This window comes from Solanum pennellii, chromosome 3, assembly GCF_001406875.1.
Source record: "Solanum pennellii chromosome 3, SPENNV200".
Classification (NCBI taxonomy): Eukaryota; Viridiplantae; Streptophyta; class Magnoliopsida; order Solanales; family Solanaceae; genus Solanum; species Solanum pennellii.
The window spans coordinates 70832559-70855901 of record NC_028639.1 but is presented as its reverse complement, the minus strand read 5'-3'; the positions used below and the strand labels follow the sequence as shown (position 1 = coordinate 70855901).

At 33.3% G+C, this 23343-nt stretch overlaps 3 protein-coding genes across 5 annotated transcripts; 2 read left to right on the top strand and 1 right to left on the bottom strand.

Moving 5' to 3' along the window:
* Positions 1-277: 277 nt before the first annotated feature.
* LOC107013692 (ethylene-responsive transcription factor ERF003-like) lies at positions 278-1277 on the bottom strand. The gene is made up of 2 exons (XM_015213564.2): positions 1076-1277; positions 278-784 (listed from the first exon to the last, which is right to left on the bottom strand). The coding sequence occupies exons 1-2, from the start codon at positions 1156-1158 to the stop codon at positions 379-381; spliced, it is 489 nt and encodes a 162-aa protein (XP_015069050.1). The 5' UTR covers positions 1159-1277; the 3' UTR covers positions 278-378.
* A 3957-nt stretch (positions 1278-5234) lies between these two features.
* LOC107013681 (nuclear pore complex protein NUP96) lies at positions 5235-12910 on the top strand. Of its 2 annotated transcripts, none has more exons than XM_015213552.2 (6): positions 5235-5384; positions 5603-8187; positions 8493-8616; positions 9442-9584; positions 10086-10183; positions 12437-12910. In XM_015213552.2, exons 2-6 carry the CDS (start codon positions 5650-5652, stop codon positions 12630-12632), a joined length of 3099 nt encoding a protein of 1032 aa, XP_015069038.1. In that variant the 5' UTR covers positions 5235-5384; positions 5603-5649; the 3' UTR covers positions 12633-12910. The 2 variants fall into 2 exon arrangements, with proteins under 2 accessions (XP_015069038.1, XP_015069037.1); XM_015213551.2 differs by having other exon boundaries at positions 9439-9584; positions 12437-12889.
* Positions 12911-13976: 1066 nt separating this feature from the next.
* Positions 13977-19499, top strand: LOC107013690 (DCN1-like protein 4). 2 transcript variants are annotated; one of them, XR_003577406.1, is made up of 10 exons: positions 13977-14182; positions 15237-15321; positions 15763-15837; positions 15925-15961; positions 17692-17775; positions 17889-17949; positions 18302-18408; positions 18791-18856; positions 19036-19186; positions 19269-19499. XR_003577406.1 is itself a non-coding variant. In XM_027915517.1 (9 exons), exons 1-9 carry the CDS (start codon positions 14104-14106, stop codon positions 19129-19131), a joined length of 690 nt encoding a protein of 229 aa, XP_027771318.1. In that variant the 5' UTR covers positions 13977-14103; the 3' UTR covers positions 19132-19499. The 2 variants fall into 2 exon arrangements, 1 of the variants encoding a protein (XP_027771318.1); XM_027915517.1 differs by having other exon boundaries at positions 19036-19499.
* Positions 19500-23343: the final 3844 nt, after the last annotated feature.

Below are 23343 nucleotides of genomic sequence, written 5' to 3'. Positions count from 1 at the left end.
AATAAAAATTGAATTATTTGATTTTGAAAGTTGAAGGAGGCTACGTAAATTGTTGATATTACCTTGTTATGAATGCAACATTTCTGCTATTGAATTATTTGGTTGTGGATTCACCAGATCTAGTCCAAGAAGAAAGAACATAAAAAAAAAAAATCAATAGTCAAAAAGTTTACTGCTTTCCCAAGGTATCTGTGTCTGTTAAGTTTCAGAATTTTGTAGAAAAAAAGGATCATATCACTCCTCCATGAGTTCACACTTGTTTTCGAATCACAAATTCTAATAAAGAGATTAAATTGTTTAGTATAGTGGACAAATAAAAACAGACAGAAACGTACGGAATAATTTTCATTTGATGCTAATTATTGCATTTATTATGTCTTATTCATTGGGAACAGAACACATCTCAATAGATCCATAATCAAGCAATTCCTCAATCATCTGTTCTATATGTTCATCTTCAAGTGCCTTCATGTATTGTTGTGATGCATTCTCACTCTGCCTTTCTTCTCCATCTCCCCTGTTTCTAATAAGCGTGGATATCTCGTTCTCTTTTTTATCTTCCAATCTTGTCTTTCCAGGTCTTCTTGACGTAGCAGTGAGAGATGTCATGTTGCATCTTTGAAGTTTAGCTATCAAAGCAGAAGACAGAAACCTTGAAGATTCTGTTGCATTGTATGGGAAATTAGTGCGTGCTGTTGAACCACACATGAGTCTTGCTGCTTCATCATATGCCCTCGCAGCATCCTCTGATGTCTCATAGGTTCCCAGCCATATCCGTGTTTTCCTGTACAACCATAGTAAAATTAATTAAAATTCACCAAAAATAATACTACCAAATGATTATTTTTGTTACATTAGAGCGATGGAGGAGATTACAATATGGAAAATTAAATATTGGAGTTCAGATAGCCAATCAATTGAACTATTAAGATTTTCATTTCCTGACTAACAATGATCATTAAGTTGACCACTGAAACAAATATAAAGTTGTTACCAAATCTACAACTCTAAGCTAGCTCTGCTCTTGACTGATCAAACAAATTGCAAGTAAAAGAGAAAGAGGGAGAAGAATTACAATGAAGGATGACGAATTTCAGAAACCCAAGATCCCCAATGGCGCTGGCGAACACCTCGATATTTTTGTTGTGGTCGAGACATGGGGAAATTTAGAGTTTATAAAAGCAAGGGAAGTGATTAGTATAAGAGATGCAGGGGAAGAAGGTTAAAGGTTTTCAGGGGCTTTTGTAAGCGACTCTTTTGGCTTTCGCCTCCAAATTATTATGGGGTTGGTCCATGTACAAAGTTCGATTAATTTGAATTCGTATTTACTTTAGCTATTAAAAATATATTTTGGAAGCAGTTGTTATTTTTATTGCATGACAAACCTTTGATGGTACTTTATATAGCTTTTCCTTGTTTTCTTTTATGCAATATAATTTGAGTTGATGTGTAATTTAGTGAAAAAGTTTTTTATGTGAATATATTTTATTATAATATTTATAGGATTATAAAAAAATTCTCAGTGAAAAGGAGAGTACAAAGTTAATTAAATGTAAAAATATCTTTTCTTTTTTTTTCTCTCAATGAACCGGAACAAAGGATAGAATATCAGTAAGAAAACAAATTATTGTATTTTTATAAAAGAAAAGGTAGAAAAGGAAAGGAGTTTGTGTGGATACAAGAATATGGATTATTAAAGTTGTACTCTAGTTTTGGTGAAAGACAAATAAGAATACGAAGTTAGGATTTAGGAATATAGTGGACCTTTTACTCCTTGTATGTTTTCATTTTTCGAAGTTTTGATATGAATTTACGCATAAAATTTTAATTTTTAAAATAATATTATATATTTATAAAATATGTAAAAAATACTAAAAAAATCACAATAATTAATAACTCAAGATATTTAAAAATTCTATCAAAAATTTATAATTATTTAAATCTCAAAACTAATAATGTTCATGGTTGTGTGGCGAAAGCATGCTTGACGCACAATATGAAATTCCACAAGTGATATAAACGAAGATACCACAATTTTATATGAATCGTATAAATATTAACTGTGGTACGATGCAAGGTGCATTTTAATTGTTAAAGCTCATATTTTTTCTCTTTAGGATGTAAGTTTGAATTTATTGGATCCATTTTTTAATCGATAGACATCCTGTTTTGTGAACTTATTATTAAAAAATGTTAGGATTAACCACTAGAATCGAATATCAGGCTTCTTCTAACTAAAATTTTGACTACATTAACAAGACGGAGCCTGACTTGTGAAAGAAATTGTTGATATAGTTTTTCAATGTGAAATATTGACACTCTTTTTATAAAATTTTGAATATTAAAAGAACATACTATATTCAGAATTTTCAAATCTTAAAATTGTCTCTATTTAAAAATGCATATTTCCTAAGATTATTACCATATATATGCATTCATGTACATATTTGACTGACAAGGACAATAATTACATAAGAAAATGTGACCTTATCCTCGTAGCATAAGGACATGAGTTTCATGTATTAGACCATACATATACATGGGCATATCTCTCCGTTCAAATTCGAAATTTAGCAAATTTGATAGCATTGAAAAGAAGATTCAAATATCTTTTATTTAATCATTCATATATATCTAAAAAAAATATTTAAAAAATTTTATTTTAATTCTTCATAAAATAATTTGAAACAATAAATTATCTGTTATATAAATTGATTTTAAACCACAATATTCTCTCTAAAAGAAGGTATTTTGTCTCCACCTCTACTCGTGGGGTTGTTAAAGTCATAATCTAGCTTAACTAAGGAAGGATAATATGTTTCTACATAGTAATAAATTTTGGAATAGATCAATTTTAAATATCTCTTTCCATTAAAAAAAATATCATCTTAAAAATGAAAATCCGATAAAATTTGAATCTGATCCTGAAGCCGCTTTTTTATTTTCCCTGCACGCGTCTCTCTGCTAGCTGTCTTAATTCTTAGTTTTGTAATATAGCTGAAATATTTGACTTTTATCTCTAAATAGACATATGCCATACGTAGTATATATTTATTTGTGTTATATCATATGTATGTTTCATTCGAGCAGTGATTTTGATGTAACAGTACCAAATTTCTGCAAAGTTGTCTCAAGTAAAATTTTAGGAGCGATAAACAATTAGTCTGGAGTTGGATTGCTACGTAAATCGTGATAGATTTAAGATTTTTATCAAGGATATTTGAAAATAAATTATAAATGTGTGAAAAAAATAATAACAAAACACAAATTAAAAAAAGTAGTAATATATATTTTGTAGATATAAAAGGTTAAGTTTTTTTTTTAGCCAAAAGAGAAGCTAAGAAAAGGTAAGTTTCACGATGGAATTTGAACCTTATACACGACGGTAAACTTTAATAAAGTTTACCAGACTATCGATCACTCTGCTAAAGCTTACTTCTTTTTCATACGAAAATTTAAAATTAATATATTTATATAAGTATTATATATACCGTGGTTCAAAATTAAAATAATTTACTTGAAACTACAATTCTAAACTACCAAATGCAATATATCTATGAATACAAAGTTTCATGTAAAATGAAGTACTTCACATAATTATTAATGAACTTACTATAATTTTATTTTCCTCTATGATTAGACTTACCACGAGCAACTACAGATACAACAAAAGGGACTTGTATTTTCACTTGTAATCATATGCTTATTTGCAAAGAAGAAAGCGATACCAAATATAGGTATAAAATGATGACAATTTATTAGAGATATTAATTTATTATTTTTGCTCGAATATTTTATTCATACTTATATTCAATTGAGAGTATATATTGATTCATAATTTAAATTTTCAATGTTCATGAAGTGATTTTTAAATACAAATCATGAGAATATGAATTTGTTCTCGATCATTATGCATGCATGAATTTGCAATACCATATTCATTGTAGGTCCTTTCTTGATGTGACTAAAGTAACAAGTACTTATATAAAACATGGTGTGTTTAAAAAAAAAATTTGTTAATGATGAATGCAGATTTTACGTTAGGCAAAATGATGACACTCATGCATAAAATTTCATTATTGGGATTTTAGCTACTGCTCTTTTTTTTTTTTTTTCTCTCAGTGCTTTTGTAAGTAAATTGTTGTTTCACTCCAAATACTTCTAACATAGGTTGTTCAACTTATTAGAATTATCCGATACAAATATTGAAGTTAAAATAATTAATGATATAATTATTATTTTGATAAAATGTAGAATTATTTTAATTTATTTTTAGTCAATAATTGTTTATTTCAGAATGTGAGATTATGGGATCATAATACCAAAATCAATAACTAATTCTCAATTAAAATAATCAAATGACATATATACCCGAAAATCTCTTCACAAAGTCCAATGTTAAAACCCAAAACAAAAGTTCAACCAACTTAATTCAATTTCTAATAACTAAACACATTATTTTTAGTAAACAAATATATATATATATATATATATCATTTTTCAATTAAGGAACTAAACAAAACATCTGTACTACATAGTCAAAAATTATTAATTCTAGTATTATAAATGTTGCATTGTAAATCAGATATATTTTCGTTCATGAATCAAACGAGAACAAAATGGTTGTTTAAAAGACGATTAAAGTTATACAAATATCAGCAATATAAATATTAATTATGAGAAAATTATATACTATTTCACGTAAGAATTAATTGCTTTTATTCATTTATGTATTAATTATACAATTTTTTTAATCTTACATAAAATATACATAAATACCATCATAATATATATATTAATTATCCAAAATTTTAAATTACAAAATCATACCCACGATGACTTATTAGGTGTATTGAATTTAATAGTTTAGCAAACCACTACTACAAAACAAGATAGTATTACTTTTCGCTAAAATTTAATACTCTCGTTTAGTTTAGTTAGAGATAAGTTATCTCAAGATTAATTATCTTGCAGTTAGCTATTATAGTATAACTTATTCTATAATTTATTTCATCACTATTATATAACGGTGAGATAAGTTTTCCAAATATAATAACAAACAAGATATACAAGTTTGATATGATCACTATTTCTTATCCCGTTGCTATTTATTTTTATACATCACACCAAACAAATGAATAACTTAACTCGACAAGAATCCAAAAAAGATGCAAGTTCCCATTTTACCCTTTATCACATCACGTGCCCGCACGTGCTAGTGACCAGAGTGTTCGCAAGAGGGGTAGGGGCGGGAGTTTGGGAAAATTGAGAAAGCAAAGCTAAAACCCTTCGTCTCGCTCCACAGTCTCAGCCACATTCATGAAGACGAACTCTGTCAAGTTAAGGAAACTAAGAATCCCTAATTGTTGTATCATTAGTCGAAGGTAAGCTCATTCCATATTTTACTTCTGTTTCGTCGTTATCTGTGGTAGATTCATTCGAACTTATTAGGGTTTTGGGAGCTGCTTTGTGTTTTTTTCTTTTTTTGATTCGTTTTCCCGCATTCAATGCCCTTAACTCTTTAGTCTGAGCCATGCCAATTTTTTGTTACTGTTGCGTTACCCATGTAAGTTTAATATGTGCATTTGAATTTGATTATCAGGCATTTGTAACGAAACTTGTAGAGATTTTGGAAGAAGTAACATAGTAATGGAGGTTGATTTAGGGAATCCTGAACAACTTATTGTTTCTCAGTCACAATGTAAAAGAAGAAAAATTTCTGCTTTAGATCAGATTTTGGGCGAGAACGAAGCTGATTTACCTACCTTGCGATCTCCTGATTATTTTACTGAGCCATGCTTGAGTGAATTGGCTGTTAGGGAGCTTATGAGTTCAGGGTATTGCAGTAAAGTTGAAAATTTTACTGTTGGGAGGTTTGGTTATGGATTTGTAAAATTTTCTGGGGAAACAGATGTTAGGGGGTTGGATTTGGATCGAATTGTTAAGTTTAGCAAACATGAGGTGATTGTATATGAAGATGAAAATGACAAGCCCCCAGTTGGCATGGGGCTTAACAAGCCTGCTGAAGTAACTTTGCTACTGGAAATACGATCCTCCAAACACTGTGACGTGGATTCTTCTAGAGATCTGGTGGAGAAATTAAGACTTAGAACAGAGAGACAAGGAGCATGTTTTATCTCATTTGATCCATCAAATGGAGAATGGAAATTCTTCGTTCAGCATTTCAGCAGATTTGGTTTGAATGATGAGGAAGAAGATGAAGATATGATTATTGATGGTGTGTCTCCTGAAGTTCAAGATCCTGCGGATATGATCGGAGCAGACGTTTCTGACATTGATGAAGAAACCTGTTTAGCCAATACAACTGACCTCTCACATTCTCTTCCTGCTCATCTTGGGTTAGATCCTGTAAAGATGAAAGAAATGAGAATGCTGATGTTTCCAGCAGAAGAAGAGGATATAGATGATTATCCTGGTGTTCCTTTTGATAGAAAACCACAATTCGGTATAGAATCTTCAAAATCCCCTTTGCAGCATAAGTTCCAGAGAGTTAGTCCACCTTTAACTCGCAAGACTCCATTGGCCTTGATTGAATACAAACATGGTAGTTTTGGCTCGGACTCACCTGGGTCCATTTTGTTGACCCAACAAAATAAGGGTGTGCTTCTAAAGACAACAAAGACTGAAGGTTTCAAGCTGGATGTCAGGCAGCAAACACCTATAAGTGGAACCTACTCTTGTAATGTTGTTGATGCGGGGTTGTTCATGGGTAGATCATTTGGAGTTGGCTGGGGGCCTAATGGTGTTCTTATTCATTCTGGCGCTCCAGTTGGTAGTAAAGACAATCAGTCTTTGTCCTCAATAATCAATTTGGAGAAGGTTGCATTTGACCAAGTAGCTAGAGATGAAAATAAAAAGGTCAGGGAGGAACTTGTTGATTTGTGTTTTGATTCAGCCCTCCATCTTCACAAGGAAATTACTCATGAAACCAAAGAGTTCGGGGAGGGACCCTTTGTGTTAAAGCTTCAAAGACTTGTGTGTGATCGTCTAATACTTTCAGATGTATGTCGGAGCTATATTGGTGTCATTGAGAGGCAATTGGAGGTTCCTGACTTATCTCCAGCATCCCGTGTTCTTCTGATGCACCAAGCAATGATTTGGGAATTAATAAAAGTGCTTTTCTCGACAAGACAATTGAGTGGGCAATTAAAGTCTCTTGAAGATGAGGATGAGGAAGATATGATACCTGATGCGAGAGAAACTGCTGCAGATGTTGATCGAGAAGCACTTCCATTGATAAGGAGAGCAGAATTCAGCTATTGGTTGCAAGAGAGTGTTTGTCACAGGGTACAGGAAGAAGTAAGTTCTTTGAATGATTCAAGTGATCTACAACATATGTTTTTACTTCTAACTGGTCGGCAGCTGGATGCTGCTGTGGAACTGGCAGCTTCTAGAGGAGATGTGCGGCTTGCATGTCTTCTTAGCCAAGCTGGTGGTTCGATGGTTAATCGTTCTGATGTTGCTAGGCAGCTTGATATTTGGAGAGTGAATGGGTTGGACTTCAATTTTGTTGAGACAGAGAGGATTAGGGTTCTTGAGTTGGTTGCTGGCAACATTCATAGAGCATTGCATGATGTAGACATTGACTGGAAAAGGTTTCTGGGGTTGTTGATGTGGTATCAGCTTCCACCAGAAACTGAATTGCCTATTGTGTTCCGCACATATCAGAGGCTTCTCAATGAAGGAAAAGCTCCGTCTCCAGTTCCAGTTTATATTGATGAAGGACCTATAGAAGTGTCAATGAATTGGAATGCAGTTAAACATTTTGACCTCGGTTACTATCTTATGCTTCTTCATGCCAATCAAGAAATTGATTTCAGTGCTCTAAAGACGATGTTCAGTGCCTTTGCTTCAACAAATGATCCCCTTGACTACCATATGATCTGGCATCAGCGAGCTGTTTTAGAAGCCATTGGTGCTTTCAGTTCTAATGATCTTCATGTGCTAGACATTAGTTTCATTTCTCAGCTGCTATGCCTTGGTCAATGTCATTGGGCTGTCTATGTGGTACTTCACATGCCTCACCGTGAAGATTGTCCTTATTTGCAAGCTGCTCTTATTAGGGAAATACTCTTCCAGTACTGTGAAACTTGGAGTTCTCAGGACTTGCAGCGGCAATTTATGGAGGATCTAGGTATTCCATCAGCATGGTTGAACGAGGCTCTGGTGAGTCGGTGCCCTTATTTTATTTCAGTTCTACATTAATCCATGCTTCTCACTTTCCACTATCTGGCAAGTCAAAGCCAATCTATGTTACTGCGGTATTTTTGCTTGCTGTTTCTGACAAGATGGTTTATCAATATGCTGAAATTGTGGAGGGAAATTTCCAGTGTGTATTTCGGTTTTAATGCTTTAGTTGAATGCTGGTACTTTAACTTCAAGTTAGTCCTTTGGTGCAATTGATTGTCACTGGTGTGGGATCACTTTTCTACTTGCATCATATTTTTCATCCTTGTCTTACTCCATTGCAGGCAACATATTTTAATTATTACTCTGAATTCCCCAAAGCCCTAGAACACTTTTTGGAGTGCGGAAAGTGGCAGAAAGCGCACACTATTTTTATGACTTCAGTTGCTCATTCTCTTTTTCTATCAGGTATAGATTTGTTAATCTCTAGATTCATCTTTATATCTTGTCGATCTTTTAGATTCATCTTTATATCTTGCTATTTCATTATTCAGCACATGTACCTAAGACATATCTGTTCAATATTTGTTTGTAGTGATCCTATAACCTCAGTTCAGTTCCATTGGGATGCTTTTCTGCCGGCTTTGCGTTTCCCCTATCTTCTTCCATCATCAATCTTATTCTTATGTGAACCTTGTTAAATATTTTTGAATAGGATTAACGAAACACGGATACCATAAAAGCTGTCTTTCTATGGCAGTCTGAGTCGCCTTCAAGTCTAAATGACTCACTATACAATTTGTTTTTTACTCATATACTGTGATATGCAATTATGCATCACCTATTTGATTTGCAGGCTTCTTCACAGATTTATCATTTATCCCACATGAATAAATTATCATTTTCTTACTTATCAAAGAGAGAGAGAGGGAGGGCATGGCCATTGCTATTTTCTCTTCTACTCAAAGTGCGTATTTTAGAAAATCATGGTGTATACAATGGAATTATCCATGGGCTGAATAAGCCACCCACCGCATGGTAATAACTGTTAATGTGAGAGAGCGAATCGTGGTATATGCAATGAAGTTATTATGATTCATGAGCGTGATAAACCACACTTAAATGTAATAAGTGCTAATCAAATTTGGTAACTGCACGGAGGACTGAGTTTGATGTGTTGATGAAGAACTCTTGACTACATTCTGTTTGCTTTAGAAGTATCTCAATTTTCAACCTTGAATTTCAATAAAAATTGATGTGCTAAATCATTCTAACATTGTTTATACACAGAAGAACACTCAGAAATATGGAGGCTAGCAGCATCCATGGAGGATCACAAATCAGAAATTGAAGATTGGGATCTGGGAGCTGGAATATATATATCTTTTTATTTGTTGAGAAGTTCTTTGCTGGAGGACAGTGACACTATGAATCAAGTAAATATGAAATTTCTCTATAATCTACTTATTTGTGTTTGAATCCTTGTTCTCTAATTTCGTGAAGTTGTTAAACTCGTTAGATCCAAGTGTGCTTACGTGATGGTTGCATGGACAATTTTTTTTTTCTGGTGGTTGTGGGAAGCCCATGTATTTAATGATAGGAAAACTGGAATGGGAATGAGATATTAGCTGTAGCTCACTAGCTGTACAGCTTGATCAAAATGATCAACTTGTAAGTGACTAGAAGACAACTTCTGAATAAAGGAATTTCATCCTAGTTGGAGCACAGTTCATGAACTGGATCTAACCTCTATTGTTGCTCAATTGATACTGGTCAATCTCATGAGAAGTGATTACTGTCTTTTCTCTGCATAGTAATAGGAAGTAGAGCGAATACCTGTTCAAGATTATTGGTTGAAGCTTATAATCCTATCTAGTATCTCCTAGCTATTCTTATATCTTTTAAGAGATTGACAAAGCACACATTTCTATTGGCAGGACACTATCGAAAACAAAGACAATGCTTGTGCAGACTTTATCAGTCGCTTAAACAACTCTTTGGCTGTTTGGACAAACAGATTGCCTGTCAAAGCGAGGTAATGTTACTCGATATTACTTTGTTAATACTGAAATATGTGGTTTGAAAAGTTGACTGCTTCCTGTGAAACCCCCGTCTCTTTTCCACCATCTCATTGAACCCTTATTTTTCATATCAAAGTGTGAGAGATTTGTTATCTAGGATAGTAAACTGGTTCAGATAAGTTCTAAATATGGGATTAATTTATCTTTACTTACCAATTACCAAAAATAAAAGCATTAACATCCACATGGTATTGTTTTTTTAGATGAATAAATCCAGAATGTGAGGTAAGAAGTCATTTGTTCTTTATTTTCTTAAAATAGTATAGGGATGGAGAGAAATTAGCTTCCTGTGTCTGGTACCTACATTTAAATATTTGATGTTCCTATTTCACATTTAGTGAATTTAAATGGGGCTGGGCTATGGAGTGGAAATGCTCTTTGTTTTCAGTGTCATTAATATATTTAATTACACCTCCTATATCTAGGCAAAACATACTAGTGTCATCTATACGCAGGAGCTGAATTTCTTTCTTGACCCCTCCTAGCTATTAAGGGTAAAGACCAATAAATTTGTTCAATTTCTTGTCTTTTACATGGATCCTGGAACAAACTGCTAAGATAAATCATCATATAAAATGGACACAACTTTTGGAGACAACGATAAACTACGTTACTCATCCCTAAGATCATATCTAGCTGGTATAAGACTTCAACTTTGTTTGTAATGCCATCTTTATGAATATATCTTATTCCAGTTCCAAAAAAATAAATACTTCAACCCTGTTCATTAGCTAGTGTCATCTCAACTACGCTTCAATCCCTAACTAAAAAGGGGTTGTTTATAGGAATCCTTTGTTGGCTGCATAAATTCCTTGAATTATTTCCAATCTATTCATGTCTAAGTATCCGAAGGATTCATATTAACCTACCAAACCTTTCCCATTTTCTAGGGTTGAGACTGGCCATGCTTAGCGGAACTCATATTAGGTGCATCTTACCATTTGTAAAGGTCGATTGGCCAAATAGACACCTATACATGTACCGATTTATTTTTTTGCTCCCCTAATCTATGGGGTTTCATCCAAACACTTCGACTTGATCAAAATAAGTCTTTCAAATGCCTCTAACCTTGCGAGTTCCACATTCACCTTGACGTGGATTACTTATCATATCCACATCAGACAAACTCCTGATACGTCATCTTCTTCAACCAAAACCAAACAAATCCTCTTCCTCCTTCACTTCCCCTGTACATCTCCCCTTATTTTATAACGTCAGCCAGAAATAAACTAATCATCACAATAAACAACCAAGAAATACCACAATTTTCAAAAAAATCCATACAAACAAATTTCCACATCCTAAACTCCCTTGTCCTCCTACTGTTTTCTCACATTTCTTTTACTTCAATGTGTCGAATATTTAGCAGAATTTCCTAATATTTTTCTGTCACCGGAAACACAGAAAGAGTTACTGCCAGTTACCAGTTCAGATGACTCATCTGGGTCTTTCGCTTGCTATCCGATTCCTGCCTTCAAGCCCCAAAGCCTTCACCCTTACAGATACCTGTTATCCTCTCTTCCTTTCCCTGCATCATTACCACTTCAAATTTCAAAATTAAACCAAGAGTCAAATCATCTTAGCTGTTCAATGATTCAATCTCCACCATCAACAACAACCAACACATAAAAGTCCCCGTCTGATTTCTTGTAAGGGAGATAATAGAATTGAAGGACGTGAGAGGAGTTGGGTAAAGGAACTGAAGAGTTGCAATTAGAGTGTTGTACTTTTACCTTGTCCAATTCAGCCTAATTAATACCACACATAAGCTCGTCAACTGTCACGAGGACTTGTTTTGATCAAGCTGAAGTATATGGATGAAAAATGCGGTTGGGAATACAAAGTTACAAATCGATGCGAGTAAAGGTGTCTCTTTGGTACTCGGCCTTAAAATTCAAAATAATAATTTGGTGCATGGATGTTATAAAGAGAGAATTGTTGCATGTAGTAATTAATATTTTCACTATTTTGTTTTCTATGTTTCTACTGCCCTTAGAGTGTGTTAACTTATGGCCCTAGGTCACCTAAAATCTTCTCACCTATGGTTAAATCAGTAGAGCTTTATGTCAACTGGTTTATATTGAGGTGTAAATCATTCCATAAAACATGAAAATTTGACATGATCCTTGAATGCTTTAAGTCCATTTATTCTATGCTTAAGCACCTAAAATAACAAGTTTGAGCTAATGGATGTTTATTGTCTCTAGGGTGGTTTATTCGAAAATGGCTGAGGAGATATGCAGTTTGCTGCTTTCTGGTAGCGGTAGAAGTTCATCAAATGAGGTCCAGCTAAGCTGCTACGATACCATATTCAAAGCACCTATACCTGAATCTACACGCGCATACCATTTGCAGGATGCTGTGTCACTTTTTACATCTTACCTTTCTGAGGTGTCGTCATAGCTCTCTTTTTTCAAGCCCCATAACTCGATTTTAACAACGAAATTTTGTATGTTTATACGTCATAAAAATGTCAACATTTGTGTAGTAACAACCAATTATGTGATAATCCTTCTCCCCTAGGACTTCTGTTACCTTTGGTAGTTTGTGTATTCATTCATAAGTAGATCCTGTACTTATAAAAGTTTGGGTTTTGCTGGACAAGTTTGCATTGCGGTTTAATGAATGTTTACAATGTATCCGAATCTGATTTGGTTTAATAGTACTTGCACGTTAACATGCTTTTGGCGAGCCCGAAAGTTTCGGTTATTTGGCTATAGGTTACATTTAGTACCGTAAGTATTCTTCACATATTTTTTAAATGAAGTTTTAAACGAGTGATGATGAAAGTGGCAAGGGGTCATTTGATTTGAAAATAAGTTATATTGGGAAATTAATTATGTCAGGACCTGCTATTATTTCTTTCTCTATTTTGATGGTTGTTCTTTATTGTTTCATAATATATTGTAGAGTTTTAAAACATATAAGAAAAGTGAAGTATGGGTAGAACCTTATTAAAAGATAAAGATTAAAAAACAAAATAAAATTTTTAAATAATAAGTAAAAATAAAATGAGAAAAAGATATTAAGACAATTTAAATATATGATTTCATTAATATTATATAATATTTTAAAATTACAAAAATATTTAAGACGATTCAGTAAGATATGATTTTAGTGTTTGACCAAAATGTCCCTAGGATTAGAAGTCCCCTAGTCCATTAGGTTATGGGTACTATATACGATTCTAGCGTTTTTTGTTTTGTTTTATGGGTACTACATACGATTCTAGTGTTTTTTGTTTTGTTAAAATCTAAATATAGGTGAAGTTCATTCCTAATTTTTCTTATTATATTCAAAAACTTCTTTGTGATTTTTCTGAATTGCATCAAACAATTTTAAAGAATTCTAGATGCGATAAGTGTTTTCTTATGCGTAATTGGTTTTGTATCATTTTCACTTGGATAATCCAACATACTTTATTTTATTGAGATAACTAAGACTATTAATCATGACTTCAGATTTCATGAATATGATATACACAAAAGGATTCATTTAAATTTTTTGAGATTTCATCTCCAAACAATAAAATCAAAATAAATCTTTTTACTCAATATCTGTGCTTTTAAAATTTATTAATTAAATAATATTTTTATAAAATAATAATATTTAAAGATTCGGATTATATTAACTTAGATAGAAATTACATACCTGTATCAGCTGAAATTTGTAATTCGTGGATCCCAATCGCCAGCGAAGCTTCCTCTTTTTCTACTGACACACGTACGCCGCCTTTGAGAGTGCGTCACACACACACACACATATATATATTCACCCTCTACGCTTCCGAGTCCTCTCGAGACCCTTGGACCGTTCACTCCGAGGATCAACATCTTCTTTACACCAATTTTTTTCTTTTTCTTCTTCGCTTAAGATGCCTCGTACTTCTTCCAAAAAGGGTTTAACTGGTTCTGCAGCATCCACCAATCCTGCCGCCGATTTGTTTCGTTCTGGTAATTCTTCCTCTTCCTCAATTTTTTATTTAATCATTGATTTCAATGCATCTTTTCCCACAATTTTAATTGCCTTCCTCTCTAATGCCTGTCTGATTGTTAGAGTTTCATAGATCATGTGTAACTCCCTTCCTTCCCTTGTAGATCAGGTAGACCCCTTGGAAATTGGAATTTGGAATTTGGAGTGGACATAGCTGAAAATTGATGATTCAATTTGCGTTAGCGGCTTCCGACTTTGGAAATTTATATAGAGTTGAGTCAAGTGTTCATGATAATAGGGTTTTAGTGTAATAACTTGAACTGCATTGTTTTTCGATTGTTGTTTGATTAGATATGGGAATTATTGAATTATTAAGGTGATTGTGTAAGTGCTAGTAGCAACCATCTGGTGTGGTGAGCGTGCTGCAGAAGACTGGTTATTATAACAATTTGAAACAGCTATGAATCACACAGGTAGAATAGTGTCACTGCCAAGCTTTTTGTGATCATGAGAATCCTCATTTAACTGAACAATAGATAAAGAAAACGAACCCTATATGTTAGAAATTTATTTTCTCCCATTTCCTGTAGTGCATTAAGGTTTCACCGGCTCACCTTTTAAGTTTTAATCACTCTTCCTCCTGAGCTCAAACTAAAAATGAAGGCGTAATCATTGAGTTCATCCCAAGATAACATCCTCTTTCCATTAATCCGTCTGGAGGCTACAGTTGACCCTAAAGGTTGGATCCATAAGGATTTCTAGGTCATCTAAAAGAAATTCTTTGTCGTATCTATGTTGTTTTTATTGTCTACATCGAGAAGCTTTTGAATATATTTTTCTGCTGTATTTGATCTTTAAGAAAATCAATTTGATTTGGTGTTTGCCTTGTAGCGGCTGAAGCATTTTCATAGTGCTTCAGAACTATTCTACTGGTCTATTTAGACCTCTTGGACATGAATGTTCCTTTTTCCATTTATGTTCGATGTTTGAAATATAATGTATGCACTCCAGCTGCATTAGTTATATGCACTGTAGATGCATTACACTATCTCACTTTGTTGTCAATTTGCTCAGCTTCAAGTAAAGCAGCAAGTAAGGAGCTGGAACGTATCGATCAATTATTTCATACATATGCAAGTTCTTCGTCTGGTATGATTGAGTAAGTATGCATTACCATTTTTATTTCCCAGCAGTGTAGTTCATATTCTAATAGTCCTACCATTACAAGTTATCTTTTGTTGTTTTCACTTGTGGTAGTCCATAGGAAATCTGAGATTTTAAGCATGAAAGTTATGAATTGAATAAAGAGAGAAGAATATATGGATATTTCAGGGGTGGATGTACATTATAAGTTCTGGGTTCAATTGAACCTACTAGCTTTGGCTCAAAGCCTCAAACCCCTGTTTATGTGTTGAGAGATATGCTAAATATGGATAAATATAATTTTTATTTGAGTCCAGACTCAATGATTTCTGAACCCATCCTGGATCCCCTCTGAGTTTGTCATCCAACTTTTTCCGCCTTAAATGCAGTTTCACCAGCTTGTTTAAGTTCCTCAGTTTTGCAATCAATTAATGTGCTTTATATTTTTCATTGTTAGCCCTGAAGGAATTGAGTTTCTTTGTTCCGATTTGGAAGTCGAACATACTGACGTCAGGATATTGATGCTTGCATGGTAAGATCCCTATACCGGATTACTTGTTAGTATGTATGAAGTATCATGGATCTTCAGAGGTTTAATAAATATTGTCTTTGATTTTAGGAAAATGCAGTCTGAAAAACAAGGATACTTTTCCCTGGTATGTATTTGCGTTGGCTAGTACTAATATTACTTTAGCATTTCAGAATCTACTGCACTGTTTTTGCTGTTTCTATCAACTTACCTGTTATTGCTGTTAATTCGATTACCGTAGTTGTCAAATAAGGCTGGTGACCCTAGTCCTCACTAGTGGGACTACATTGGGTATGTCGTCGCTGTTGTTGAATAAAGCTGGCGTTTGTTCTCCAGGCATATGGGTGTGCTTGTTATCTTAGGAAGTTTGTACCAAAGGGTAGGTCAAGGGTGCTGAAAAGTTGATCTACGTCTCAAGTTTATTAAATGCTTGACCTCTCTTAGCCCATGTGCTGATTAACAGAGTAATAACATAGGAAAAAAGCAATAGCCAGGTAGAATTACAGTCGCATAGTTTTCCCAGGCCAAGCTGTATCCCGGAAAACATAGCAAGTTAAATGGAGGAATTGATGTGCGTCTTTTTGTTTGGGATGATGAAGAATTATGCTTTTGCCACCTGTGACTTGGATATGCCTATTTGAGCATGTTCAGATTTTTTTATAGGGAGAGATACTCTTTTGTCTAGTATGACATTTAATACAACGGAACTGAACATTTACATGCGCATTAGAGAATGTTATGTTAAGAACTCATCCCAGGCTAATGGTTTGGAAGTAGTTGCTCAATGGTTTGGTGGTTAATGAAGTGGGGGGGGGGGGACAATGAGATTACAGTTTTAGATCCTAGTGGAGGCAGAAAGCAAGTACTAGGTTATTTCTTCCATCTTCTAGGTTGGCATATGTGCTAGTACTAGGTTATTTCTTCCATCTTCTAGGTTGGCATATGTGCTAGTAGGAGTTAGCAGGTACCGATGGAATAGTAAAAGTAATTGATTCAATACATTTCTTATGTGTATGCATAGGTATAACATTGGACGTGAAGATCTTCAGTTGAGTCACATATTGCCATCCACTTTCGAATTTTTAGAATTGGACTTATTGGGTACAGGGCGAACAGTTTTAAAGCAGACTCCCTGCGAATACTAAAAGAAAAGCACCTACCTAACAAGATTAAGCGAATACCTGAAGATATCAAATTTGCTTATCCCACTTAGCTTGACTGAATACATTATGATCCGCACTTGATGGTCATTGGTTCGATTCCGATAGCCACAATCTTTCTTGATGTGCCCGCAAGTTGGACCAGACACCACTCGCATTTAAAAGAAGTGCTTATTGTAGGAAAATCAAGTCGAGATATTAGTTGATCTGTTACACTATTGAAAGGCATGCATTGGTTTGATGTTGTAATGAAGCATCACTGATGGTATGTTAATTGGATCTCTACGTTACTCGATTCATAATTATGCTTGAGTTGTCGGTCCAATTAGTTGTAGCTTAGCACACAGATTTACTGGAGGGTTGCCTTTGTGCCGAAGTGAGATTAGGCTTTGACTTTTTTACTTTCATTGAGCAAGCAGTAGAATCCATCACTTATAAAATGCAAGAAGACACATGTATATCAGCTTTTCCTAGGAATGCAACTATTTCAGATTTCCAGTCATTGTAGAATGTTTGACTTGGCATGATAAACAAAATTTTCCCACTCGTTCCTTTTGGAAATCTGAAATAATGATTTGAACCCATTATATTGTTGTTATGTTATGCAGTTGCCCTCTACTTTTCAGCTTGTTACTTCTTTTGCTTATACTTGCTTGTGTGCTTCTTGACGTTGGCTCGCCATTGTTTTGACTACTAGAACGAGTGGCGGAAAGGCCTCAAAGCATTAAGAGCTGACACAGTACAGAAATTGAAAAAAGCACTTCCAGAACTTGAGAAGGAGGTACTTGTCATATTTTAACTTCTGCTCATGCTAAGTGAATTTTTGGGTACCCTTCTGCTGTGAGGAGTGTTGTTCTATTCCTGTTAATATCCACATTTTCTTTTCTCTACAAGGTTAGAAGGCCATCAAATTTTGTGGATTTTTACTCCTATGCATTTCAGTACTGCTTGACAGGTATGGTGCTACCACTGTCGCCTGTTATGTAAACATTAAGTTATGTTAATTCATGGAGGGAAAGATTCATTGATCAGCTTTAGACTGAAAAGATAACAAAGATGAAACAGAACATAATAGCTTTGTAATATTTTAAAGTATATAATTAAATATAAGGCTTTGAAGCTGGGAAGAACAGCATGTCCTCTTATGCTAGGTTTAGTTTTTGTTTTCATGCAGTAACTATTTCTTAAATGGTTTTCCCATTCGTTGCAAGTTCCGGGGGCTGGCTGTGAAAGTTGGGACATTGAATTGGATCTTTGAACTGTGTCTTTTTTTCTTCTGATTACCAATTTTTCTTTTTTTTTCCTAGAGGAGAAGCAGAAGAGCATAGACATTGAGAGCATTTGTCTCCTGCTGGATCTCGTTTTAGGGTCTCAATTTCGGCCCCAAGTTGATGCTCTGATTCAGTATTTGAGAGTGAGTACCCTATGCTCCTCTTGCTATTTAATAGTCTGAGTTTTAATTCACTTAAACTGTGCATTTGCTCGGCAGGGTACAAGAAGAATATAATTGTTAGGTTTTACTGGTGTGAATTTGATAGTGCCCTTTAGGATGCTTTTGGAGTTCTTTTTATGGTGTGAAGTATTAGTTTTACCGAAAAATCGCAGCTGCAATCTATAGCTCCTTTAATTGTGGATGCTCATCGACATCGCTGTAAAAGGGGACTGTCCCGTTGAAAATGATGCCTGATTTTAGTCATTTTTGTCATATTATAAAACCCAAAGAAGAGTGAAGGGCCAGAGTAAATCTTTCTTAATTATAGTAATAAGTACACTTACGTGCTTGTTTACTGATGCAGACGCAGGTTGATTACAAGGTTATAAACATGGATCAATGGATGGGATTCTTTAGGTTTGTTAACGAGGTAAATCTTCAGTTCACTTTGTCAATTTTTTTTGATTACCCTATTTGTGTCGTCATCTTATATGAGCAATCTGGTTGTTATCTGACAGTTGCTTCCATCAGAAGCTTTGTGGGGACTTTGAGGTCTGAACGTTAAAAGATTAATGTCTCATCTCCTGACTTGATGTTTTTGTGTAACAGATAAGTTTTCCAGACTTGAGCAATTATGACTCGACCCTTGCTTGGCCACTAATCCTGGATAATTTTGTCGAGTTAATGAGAGAAAAGCAGGGCTAAGAAGTCAGCTGTTCGGCCTGTCACTGTGTGAACCAAATAATTTCTTTATCCGAAAGTATGTTTTCTGTTTCCATATAGTGAATGAATCTTGAAATTTGTTCGAGATGAGTTTTGCTGATAATACAAGTAACATTCAGATGCAGGAGAGCCGTTCAAGCCGCACATGAAGCTGTGCATACCATTGTTCTTAAACACACCATTGTTCTGAAAAATGCTGTTTTCTTCCCCTCCCCCCACCCCTCAGCTTGTATGCTAAGATATAGATCTATTCTTTGACATAACTATTTGTGCTCAACATGAATAGTAATATTTACTGTTATTTGATATCTTACTTTCAGTATAAAAAATGGGAATTTGGTTTGAACTCAGGAATCCAATCTACTATATTCGTTGGTAGGTTTAAGTAAGTGTTCTAAGAGATGCACTCCAATTATGCATTTAGATGCCTTAACAAAATTCAATAGTTGAATGATTTGCCTGGCAGTAGATGGTTAAAGGTCTTGTTCCATCAACTTTCACTCAACACATTCTTTCTTTACTTATACATCAAGTCTCATATGTTTTGAGAAAGAAAAATGAATGTACAATCAAAATATAAGTTTTATGTGACTAAAAGCAAACTAGAATTCTGATAGCATAATTTGCTTCAGCTCTGATTAAATTTATGCTATTTTCATCTTCAAATTTTTTGCCTCCTTCCTTTTGTTTCTTCAAACTTAATTGGTTGTCAATAAAAGTTATGTCTAAATTTCTTCGACATACCAATGTCTAAGTTTTTTGTCAAAACAATTTTTTTTTTGAAATGCTAACATCTGAATTCATGGCCAACACACCCATGGGTGCTATTCTCAAGCCCTGTGATACCGGCTCAATATAAACGATTATTAATCGTTATTTAACAAATACTAAAAATTATTTTTATGGCATTTTGAAAAATTTAGAATTAATAAAATATTAAAATAACCGTCAGAAAATATAGTGTGTGAGTAGCGTTGCTCTGTTCTTTTATATATCTTGTTTTTGAGTTCTAAATATAAAAAAAAAATCATAATAGAAAATAGTATTATCCGAAAAGGGCCTATTTTGGTATTAATGATGGGTAGATTCATTTTTTAAGTTGTAGAGCCTTCAAGTCTAATATTTAATCCTTTTTTTTTACTCTTATGACACAAATTTATTAACTTTCAAAGATAATTTGTCTCTTACATTAAATTATATACATATAAAAATCATGAACCATATGTGTTATTATCTTGAAATCTACTCAATTAATCTGTCATATTTTTCTTTATAATTTGTTAATAAGTAATGTTTATTTTCTTTTCTTAATTCCAATTCTACATGATTCGTTTAAGATCACAAGATTAAAAGATATCTAATATATTTGACATATTTTTAATTTAAACCATAAGATTTCAAAAAAAAATCTTTAATTTCTTTAAGTTCATGTCAAGTCAATAAAATGGAGGGATTAATATTTTTAATTTATCACTCACACATGAAATTTAGAACTAAGAAGCTGAGCATGTTTCACAATCAAGATAAAGTCCTATACATGTGTAATTTATTTTAACGAACACAATTCTTTTAGCATGCTACGCTATGTGTTTTTGGTGCTCTTTTTCATCCACAATTTAGGAATAATAATTTTATTATCTTACCAATTTAGTGAAAAAATTGAAAACAGTCTCAAAACATAAATGCATTTTTTAAGAATCTCTTTAGAATTAAATGTTAAACTAACATGATATATTTTAATACATTATACATAGATCATTACATATCATATTAATTTCCTACCAATATATTTTTATCTTATTTCAAAATTTATTTCATTATACAATCTACTATAATTGATTAAATTCATTGGGAAAAAATGAATTCTTCAAAGGTCAAAAAGATGGGTTGAAGGCCAATGATTGTTAATAGAGATGTAACCCTAACATATATGATTGGAGATTTCATAAAGTAGGTTCACGCGGGTAATAACAAGTCAATATTGACACTGCACACTAACACTATGTTTTGGATCATTGTTATCCATTGTATTGTATTGTATAGTTACTATACCTATAATGTTTATTTTGATTGTTACTTAAAATGTGTTGTACTGTATTGTTAAATTTCGTTATTACGTAACAATGGAAACTCGTATTTTATGGAACAACCAAATTGGTGTTTTCCATTGTTACTTAATTCCTTTTTTTCAATTATATCTTTACATAATATTTCAAAATACTATTTTACCCTTTACCTTAATTATTTAAAGCTAGTCAAACCTCCTACTCTAGAATAATTAAGGATATTTAAGTAAATTTATAAATTACAATACAGTACGATACAATCAAACCAAACAATTAAAATGTTACCAAACAACAACAAACCAGGGGTGGCTCGACAGTGTTAAAAAAAACATGTGTCTTAGGACCCCAAATTTAAGGGGCCTCATTTTTAATAATAATAGGTTATAATTTACTATTTTTTTAACAAAATATTGCATACTATTTCTAGAAAAAGTAAACTTTTCATGAAAATGAAGGAATTATTAGAAGAAATTTGAAATATTTGGAGTACTATATCTCATGAAAAATAATTTAAAATAAAAATAGTTATATTATCAATTGAAAACTAGAAGAAATCAATTATATAAAAGTTATTAACAATTCAAGTTTAAGGCCCCGTTTGATTTTTGTTTTAGGTCACTAATATGCTTAAGCTGCTCCTGCAACAAACAATACAGTCTAGCCAAACATTGTATCTACCATACAATACACTTCAATAGAGTACAATACAATATATTATGAAACAATGGGTAACAACGATCCAAACAAAGTGTAACTGAGAATGCTTGAACTACTTCTGAAAATGAGGAATGAGTTATTCAATTTTAATGAATTCATAGTCAATAATTAAGAATGGTGAATTTAAAGCAGTATGCACATGATGAATTCATCTATATGAGAAGTGGAGTGTGGTTGCTCCTATGAAATTTTGGCCTAGTCTCTACAGCTCTAATGAATACCAGACACTCGCATGATCTAATGGCGCAAAATCGCGTTGAACAAAAACATTGTTGAGGTCAAAATGTAATTGATAAAGTCTCTGATTCACAATAAAAATTATTTGTTCATAAAAATATTATATTTCACGAGTAATTTTATAAATTAAATTTTATCGATCTAAATTTGATTCATAGTCCAAAAGACACCAAATCCATTACATTTTGACATGGAAATCTTTTCAATTTATTATTTCGGTACAATTTGTGAGTTTTTTACAATGAGCTTTTCTAAAATATGAAAGTTATTATTGTGGATTCTCTTAAAGAGTTATTTCTATTATATTAATTGTTTATTGTTTTTCTCTATATTGAATATGAAATATATGAAATATTTGAGGTATTTTCTACTGTTTTATTCCGGTTAAGCAACCGGATCTGGCTTGGAATAGCCCTTGTTGTTGATGTGTATTAAAGTTTTCTGCTTAGTATTTGTTGATTGGATTCATAGGTTCTCAATTTGTAATTGTTTGTTCCTTGTGGATGTGTGCTGTAACTCTCTGTTAAGTATTTGTTTATTGGGTTCATAGGCTGTTAGATATTTATTACTCCCTAGTTTCTGTATTTTCATTTTGAGACCAGAATCTTCCTTGTGTCGAGAGGATTTAACCGTCGGTATATATTGAGAGTTTGTTGGTAAGCTTAAGACGAGATTAGTTCTGAAATTAAACACATCTTCTCATACAAGTATGGTTGCCAAATTCGAAAAAAATCAGTACAATGTTTTTATCACTCAAAGCCATATCAATGGAAGTTCTTAGGTAAGTTTTTCCTAAAGGCACATGCTTTAACCATAGCCAATTTTTCATAGTGTCGTACTAATTTTCTAACAACAATATACCCATTATCCGGTGTTACTTCACAAACGTGTACTCAGACTCTATCGCTACCTTAAAAGAAACAAAGATTGTATCGTTCAAGCCGCACATGAAGCTGTGCATACTATTGTTCCGAAGCATACTATTGTTCAAAAAAATGCTGTTGTTTCCCTCTCCCCCACCCTTCAGCTTGAAATGCTAAGTAAAGAATTATAAGTGGGCCTATTCTTTGAGATAACTAACTATTTGTGTTCAAAATGAATAGTATATAGATGCAAGTTACTGTTATTTGGTATCTTACTTTCAGTATAAAAGTGGAATATGGATTGAACTTAG